The sequence below is a fragment of the Salvia miltiorrhiza genome, chromosome 3 (genome assembly GCF_028751815.1).
Source record: "Salvia miltiorrhiza cultivar Shanhuang (shh) chromosome 3, IMPLAD_Smil_shh, whole genome shotgun sequence".
Lineage (NCBI taxonomy): Eukaryota > Viridiplantae > Streptophyta > Magnoliopsida > Lamiales > Lamiaceae > Salvia > Salvia miltiorrhiza.
In genome coordinates, this window is record NC_080389.1 from 51928334 (window position 1) to 51936605 (window position 8272).

At 30.8% G+C, this 8272-nt stretch overlaps 1 protein-coding gene across 1 annotated transcript; it reads left to right on the forward strand.

Moving 5' to 3' along the window:
* Positions 1-1095: 1095 nt before the first annotated feature.
* Positions 1096-2328, forward strand: LOC131018964 (uncharacterized). Its single transcript, XM_057947647.1, has one exon. The coding sequence runs from the start codon at positions 1096-1098 to the stop codon at positions 2326-2328; it is 1233 nt and encodes a 410-aa protein (XP_057803630.1).
* Positions 2329-8272: the final 5944 nt, after the last annotated feature.

The following is an 8272-nucleotide window of genomic DNA, read 5'->3' on the forward strand; positions in this document are numbered from 1 at the left end:
TTTTATCTATGGACTATGTGCAATCATGTACTGAGAGCATAATCAAGGTGTATCTCATCTTACGGATATATGACTCCTCGATTCTACTGTTGTATTTTTTTGTTTGATTCATTTATGTAATTTTAATTATGTTTATTTCTAGGGTAAATTTTGTTCTAAAACATGTCATTTACATTTTTGGCCGAAATTTGTCATCGTGAAAACTTCTAAAAATAAAATGATTTATTGTATATTATGAAACAAGAATAAAAAATTGTGGGAAAAATCAAAATCTATATAATATATAAAGGATGAGTTTTTTTCCCTCCAATTTTCTCTCTCTTCTTTCACTATTTTTCTCTCCATTTTTTTTCCTTTATTTTTTAAGCATTATCAAATTTAATTCATGAAAAAATACTTAATATATTATAAAAAAGGGTAAATATCAATTTAAACCCTAAACTATTTCCGCACTATCAATTATATCCTAAACTATTGAAAATAATTTTTTAAACCTTAAACTATGAACTTTGTATCAATTATACCCCGTGTCCATTTTTCAGGCCCGGAAAGTTGACGTGGCTTGCCGGTTTGCCACGGTGTATTTTGTAAAAAAATAATTAGATTGACGTGGCTTTAAAAATTAGAAGAAAAATTACACGTTGATTTCCTTTATTATTATTTGCACCCAAAAGAAACAAAACAACAACACATTCATTCCCTAAAATTAAAAGACGCTCCTGCGCAAATTAACAAAACAACAACATATCTATTCTAAAAAATATAAACGTGTTGCCGCCCTAGAATCAAGAAGAAGTATATCTCCAATTCAAGAACCCTACGACTAAGTACAAAATTTCACTCCAATTCCAAGATTCGCCTGAATCTTCGATTACAAGAAAAGTTACAATATCACGTGACATACATTATCGGTGAGTGGCGATTATCATTCATGATTCTAAAGTGTTCTTTTTGTGTCTTTTTTCACTAGTCCTTGTTTATATTGTAGTGGCCCTTGCATTAAATTGTATTATATTACTTTTGTATGTTTTGTATTGTAGTGGTTGTCGTATCCTACCTTAAATTTGTGGGTTGTTGTTTGGCAGCACATGCAGCATGGATATGCCTTATTTAATTGCGATAAGAATTCACTTTGGTGGAAAGTTTGAGGGGGAAAGAAGATACATAGGAGGTGAAGTTGATGTTCTAGAGGAATGTGATTGGTATTCTTGGCAATTTTCTGAATTATTTAATTCATATATTGATCGTGGGTGTAGTGATGTTCAAAAATTTGCTTTTAGAGTAAAGAACACTGATGAATTGATGTTCTTTAAAGACGATACTGAATTTCGAACGAGAATATATAATTGTGTGGATGTGGAAAATGAGAAGTTGGATGTTTATGTTGGGGATGTTGAACTTGAGAATGAGGATGAAGGTTATGTTGGGCTGACAGAGGGTTTGGAAACTTATGTAGAGGATGATTTGGAAGCTGATGATCAGGATTATGTACTATCATCAGATGAGACAGATGAGGTAGATGCAACAGATGATGCAGATGAGACAAATGAGATGTCTGATGACTCATTACTTGAAAATGATGACGTTGAAGCGGTTGGGAAGATGGACAACCAGCTGCAATATGATAAGGATTGTGACCATAAGCGTCTGAAACTACAACTTGGAATGCAGTTTAAAGATGTGGAAGAATGTAAATCTGCAGTTAAGTTGTGGGCAATTATGAATGGTTACAATATCAGATGGGTGAAATCTGAATTTGATAGAGTAAAAGCTATTTGTGAAAAAGAATGTCCTTGGAAGTTGTACGCTAGCACTTTAACACGTGAACCAACATGTGTTATCAAGACATATGTTGGTGAACATGATTGTGTAAGGCCTCTTCACAATAGACAGGCTACTTCAGGATGGATTGCAGAACAAATGTTTGAGCATATAAAGAGTAATCCTTTGATGAGAGCGCAAGAAATACAACTGCTGCTTCGGAAGAAATACAATACTCGAGTGGAACTTTTGCAATGCTATAGGGCCAAGGACACAGCTTTGAAAAAGTTACGAGGAACCCTTGAAGAACATTATGCTAAGCTCAGATCCTATATTTCAGAATTGCAAAAAAGAGACACAGATGGCAATTTCTGTGTCAAAACATATTTGGATAACGCCGAAAAGCCAGTATTTCAGCGAGTATACATAGGTTTCTCTGCACTTCGTAAAGGATTTTTCATTGGATGCAGAAAGTTTCTATCATTCGATGCTTGTTTTCTTAAAACTACAGTTGGAGGGGCCTTACTTGCTGCAGTATCAAAGGATTGCTGCAGTTTCACATCATAAAGTCATTACCACTTATCTTTATTTTTTTTTCAATTTCGTGGCCTCAATCCTCAATGTGTTAGAAGTTTTGTATCATATTTTTGGAACAAATCTGCCTTATATTCCCATATTATTGATGATGGTGGTTGGACAAGTCAGTAGTGAATATATAGATTTGATTGGTATACTTTAATTGGCTAACTTTATTTGTTGTTTCATTGAGGCATTTGATCGAGCAAGTGGTGTGCATAGGTTAAAGCACACACAAAAAAAAATTACCAACTCCAACAATTTCAACTTCAATACACATAAACAGAATTAAGAATAGTACCAACTCCAAGAATTTCAACTCCAATACACTGATTTTCTTCACACGAAAAAAATTAATACCAACTCCAATACATATAATCATAATTAAGAATAGCCACACGATACTATAAGTTCTCTTGAAATCGAAGATTCAGGCGAATATTGGATTGGAGTGAAATTCCATTCTCAATTGTAGAGTTCTTAAAATTGAGGATGTGTTTCTCTCAAAAACTAAAAAAAAAAGAAGAGATGCGTTCTTCTTCTAAATTCTTGCGCAGGAGCGTGTCTTTTAATTTTAGGGAATGAATGTGTTGTTGTTTTGTTTCTAAATCAACGTGTAATTTTTCTTCTAATTTTTAAAGCCACGTCAATCTAATTTTTTTTTTTACAAAATACACCGTGGCAAACCGGCAAGCCACGTCAACTTTCCGGGCCTGAAAAATGGACACGGGGTATAATTGATACAAAGTTCATAGTTTAAGGTTTAAAAAATTATTTTCAATAGTTCAGGATATAATTGATAGTGCGGAAATAGTTTAGGGTTTAAATTGATATTTACCCAAAAAATATAAAAAATCATCAAAATGGAGTTAAAATGAATAAATTATGAAAAAAGTAAAAAAAAAAAATCTCTCTTCATTAACATTTTACAACTTTTTATTTATATTTATGTATGAAAATATTAATTTATTTATTATGACACTTAATACTCTATAATAATAATAATAATGGGTTTTCCGTAAAAGGGTTTTAATAAGGTTCGGCCCTTAGTCTGTTTTTTTTGTGCTTTCAAGGGTTTTTCTTAGGTTTTCTTTTTCTTTTTATATTTGATTGCATTTTAATAATTATCAAATAATTTAAATTTATTTAATAACTATAATTATCATTATACTTTATACAAAGTTGAAAATATACGTTTCTAATTCAAGATTTTATTGTCCTGTATGTGAAGCCGGAGTCCCTGAAACTTTCCTTTTCGCTCTTCCACCTTCTTTGGTTTCGTTTATGTTTTTAGACGAGCACTCTTTTTCCTTTTTGCGGTTTTTTCCTATGGATTTTCTGTAAAAAATATTTTAATGAGTCTCGGCCCTTAGTCTGCTTTTCATGTGCTTTCAAGGGTTTTTAGGTTTTTTCTTTCTTTTTCTCTTTATATATAATCGCATTTTAATAATAATATTTTTTTAATTTTATTTAATATTTTTTATTTATTAAACATATCATTTAATTTTGATGTTCGTCGTGCATCGCACGAATGGACGTTTTAGTGTTACTTATAGACCAATTTTATCCTAATTTTAATTATAATCTTATCTAATTAATCTGTTATATTTATGCTCGAATCGCAAACCCGAGCAAGTGTACTCAATATTTAGCATCTTATTCAAATAAAATTCGACTTCTAATTTTTCACAAAGCCAAGTATGCTGTATGCGTCAGTGAATCACTCAATTTATCTTTCGTCCTCAATTATGTATGGACCTACAAAACACAAATTAATATTGAAATTCTTTCCACATTTGAGCAGAACCGACCATAGAAAAATTAAAGGCATTCATTAAATTTCTTATTTCAAAAGGTAAAAAAAGAAACAGACGAATAAGTATCTTTGTACTAGTTACTCCCTCAGTCCCATTAACAATATCTCAATTATTATATTGGAACATCTCATTAGTTATGTCTCATATTTTTTAGTAAAAATAATTAACTATTTAAAATATTATTAATGGTTGGTCTAATTTGTTTTATACATCAACTCACTTAAAATAATCCTTAAATATCTTTTACAAACTCACTTTATACATAAAATACATTTTTTTTTCGTGCTAAAAAATAATGAAACATTATTGATGAGATAGAGGGAATACAAAATAGGGCAAATAGCTCCAAAATCCACTAATTTGGGAGAATTCTCATTTTTCCCATGACTTTTAAATATTAGCGTAAAATACATAACTTTTGATTGAGTATGATTTTTCCCATAAATTGCACCCCTATCCTAGACAACAAACAAGATTAATCTTTAATAAACAATAATTTTCTACGACAATTCCAACGGCTCCACAAGAAAGGGATGAGACAGTGACTTATCAGTGTTTGTGCACGAATGAGAGTATAAGAAATAAATATAAAATTAGGAGAAAATCAGGGCTGTTAATTAAATCAATGACTAAAACCACGTTGTTTTATCTATTTTATCAAACGACGTCGTTTTCAAGTCAGCAAAAGTATGGCCAAAAGACTTCACCGTGGGAAAAATTAGACTCAAACAAAAATTTATATATTTTACACTAATATTTGAAAGTCATGGAAAAAATGAGAATTTGTCCAAAGTTGGTGGATTTTGGCGCTATTTCCCTACAAAAGAATACTCTCATCCGTCCTAATAGTAGTAATGTTCCACTTTCCTTTTTAGGACGTCTCAATACAAATGCCTTGTTCCCTTTTTGGTAATATATTATCTCCCAATATCTAATATTAAAATAATTTTCATCAATTTATTTTATCTATTTTTAACATATTTCTTAATTTTTGTGCCCAAAAATTATGAGATACTATTATTGGAACGGAGGGAGTAATCCACTGTATCGCCGACCGAATCAGAAACGCTAATGAAAAACTTTATTTACGAAGTTAATTACAGGTAAAAAGAATCAGCATGCGAAAAGGTGAGACAATCAATTAATCTCATTTAAATTGCCATTTTTTTGTTGGACCCATATTCTTTCACTCGAATTAAATTGAGACATTGAACTCAATTTAATTATAATAAATTTTGATCCTTAGGCTAAATGGTAAAACTGCAATTAGTGACATTCAACAAAAATGGATCCCTCCCTAAAGATACAAAAATGGAATTACAAATTGGAAATAATGTATAGTTCGTGTTATTTATGACAATAGTCCCTTAGTTACGTGCTGATTTTAATCAAGAAAAAGTTGAGTTGATGTACAAATGCATAATACACATATGCTTATGCATGCGGTGCGACTGTCACCTCGTTTCTAATTGACCTCATTCAAGTTGACATTACAATGACAAAATAATACTCTAAGGTTGTGTTGTACATAGTAGAATTAAGTCATATTTGAAATAACAATTGGTGTATATTATCTGCAAACAATAAATCTTATATTATGTAATTTATCAAAAAGAAATAGTATCTTATATATTTAGAATTAATCAAAATGCGTGGACTCGTTTTAGAATAAAATAAAAAGTGCAGGAACCTAATTGTAAATATGGTGAAAAATAAAAGAACGCCATGGTTACAAAAGGGGTATGGCTAAAGTTTTTCAATTTTTTAGCCTAAAGTTTTTCCAACATTTTTTGCTGGAAAATGCCTAAAGTTTTTCAATTTTTTGGTTTACCGTTTATGTCATAACTTTTTTTGTTTTTTTTGGTTTTGTTAGAAAATACTATATGAATTGAAAATTGATTTTCAATTATCCCATAAATATGACAATTTCGCCCAATTTTAATCTGAATAAAATAATCCACTAATTAAGAGTTTAAGCAATGTTGTAGATCAACAATAGGACGGAGTATGGCAATTTTGTCCAAATCTAATTTGAATAGTCCCACGATTTGCGATTTTTCTCTGCGACATCAGATCGGATTTGTGCGAAATTGTCCACCGTGAAATGATTCAGAATCAATACTAAATTTATGTATTTTTTATAAAAATAAAAAGTTATGATATAAATTAAAAATTTAATAAAATTTAGGTATTTTTCGACAATAATCCTGTATGAACGGAATATATAATGATCAAATTAACTAAAAATCCCAAATGTTGGAGGGCCCAAAAGTACTTTATTCCTAGCTTACCCATTTTATTGGATGGTATTATGCTTGCAGTTGTTCAGCTATTGTCGATGATGAAAATGCCAGGTAATGCATTATAATTAATTATTTTCATGCGAATGAAGTTTGAATAAAGTATGAGATAAGTAGTGGTGTTTTTTTTTTTTTTGAGGGAAAAGATAAGTAGTGGTGTTAATAATCACTCTCGAATTTTTTTTTACGCGAATAATCACTCTCAATTTTATTATTCCTTTTTCATACGTATTGAGTTGAAATGAAATTACAAAAGAGTCTTGGTTACAACCGATTGCACCTTCACTTAAATCATGATTTGTATCTTAACTTGAATCCATATCATAATCTCAACCGTATAAATAACACTATTTTAGATGCAGGTCAACCCGGTTACAAAGTGCAACTGATTGCACCCAAGTTTTTGTGATTACAAAATTATTATTTAGGACATTGTATCTTAATCTAATGACTCTGAAACCTCGGGTTACATAACCGAAAAGAGTTTTGAAAAATAAAATTACAAATGAGTTTGAGATTGTAATTTTAACGTGATTTTTGAAGTGTGACGAATTAAATCACCACCTTTTCAATTTTTGTAATTTAGTCCTCCCAATTTTTCTTCGATTGCCGGAGTGCTGAATTGAAGCTTCATGGATTAGTAAAGACGACCTCATTTTTAAGAGACCTAAATGACGATGTTTCGTAAAATTTCAATTAAACTTTTTCACAAATTACAAAAGGATTGTATCATGTATCGGCACCTTAATTTTCAATATATAGTAATTTTGTTGCAAACAACGTCGTAAGATGAATATTATATATGTGGCGAACTAATTCACGTAAACTCTAATTCAATAATCCGACAACCAAAAAAAATTGGGGGACGAAATTGCTAAAATTGAGAAGGTAATGATTTAATTTGCCACACTTCAAAAGTCATGTTAAAATTGCAATCTTGAACAAGTTCGTTATTTTATTTGCCAAACCCCAATCCGAAAATATTAGTTTTAATTTCAGTGGTCAATCTTAAAAAAAAGCAACAACGGTCAGTTGTCCATTATTGCACGAATGATCACTTATAACATTTTCTATTTTCGTTTGTTCGTTGCAAATGTATCACGTCTATGTGGAAATGACATCACACAACTCCTTATATTTTTATCCCTTAAAAACATCACAACTAAAAGTAGTAGGACTCTTTTTCAACTCAACACATTATCTACCAAATATTTTTTAAAATTCGCACTGATACATTTATGAAGGACGGAGGGAGTATGACCTTTGAAATATTACATTAATATCAACACGTTTTCAATTGTTACAAAGTTAACATCCTCAACTATTTTTATCATCGAAAAGTTAACATATCGAGTGTAATATTGATCAAATCAAACTTTTCGAGGTCGTGCAATCTCAACTTGGACGCGCCAACTTCGATGAGGCATGCCATACATGTCAATATTCGTGTGATAAAAACAAATTGAAAGTGTTAATTTTACAACAAATTCACATGTAGTGATATTATTGGAGCATTTTGAATAGGGGTGTGCAGAAACCGAATCCGCCAACTAAACTGAGCGATTTTCAATTGGTTTTTTTTGTTGGTTCGATAGGTTGTGGTGATACTCTTTTTGGCGATCAGTTGAGGCACAAAGCAAGAAAGATGTTTCACGAAGTCGTCATATGAATCTGATATATTAAATTTATTTTTTATATATTTTTATTACCTTTTAATTTAATAATTAACCTAATTTCCCCAAATCACCCAACCCTAACTCTTTCACTCTCTCTCGTGACCTAGTCTGCCTCCAGTCAACCGTATCTTCCTACTGTCTG

Bases quoted from the DNA above. Each gene is read 5' to 3' on its own strand.
- LOC131018964 (XM_057947647.1), top strand. From the start codon at position 1,096: ATGGATATGCCTTATTTAATTGCGATAAGAATTCACTTTGGTGGAAAG.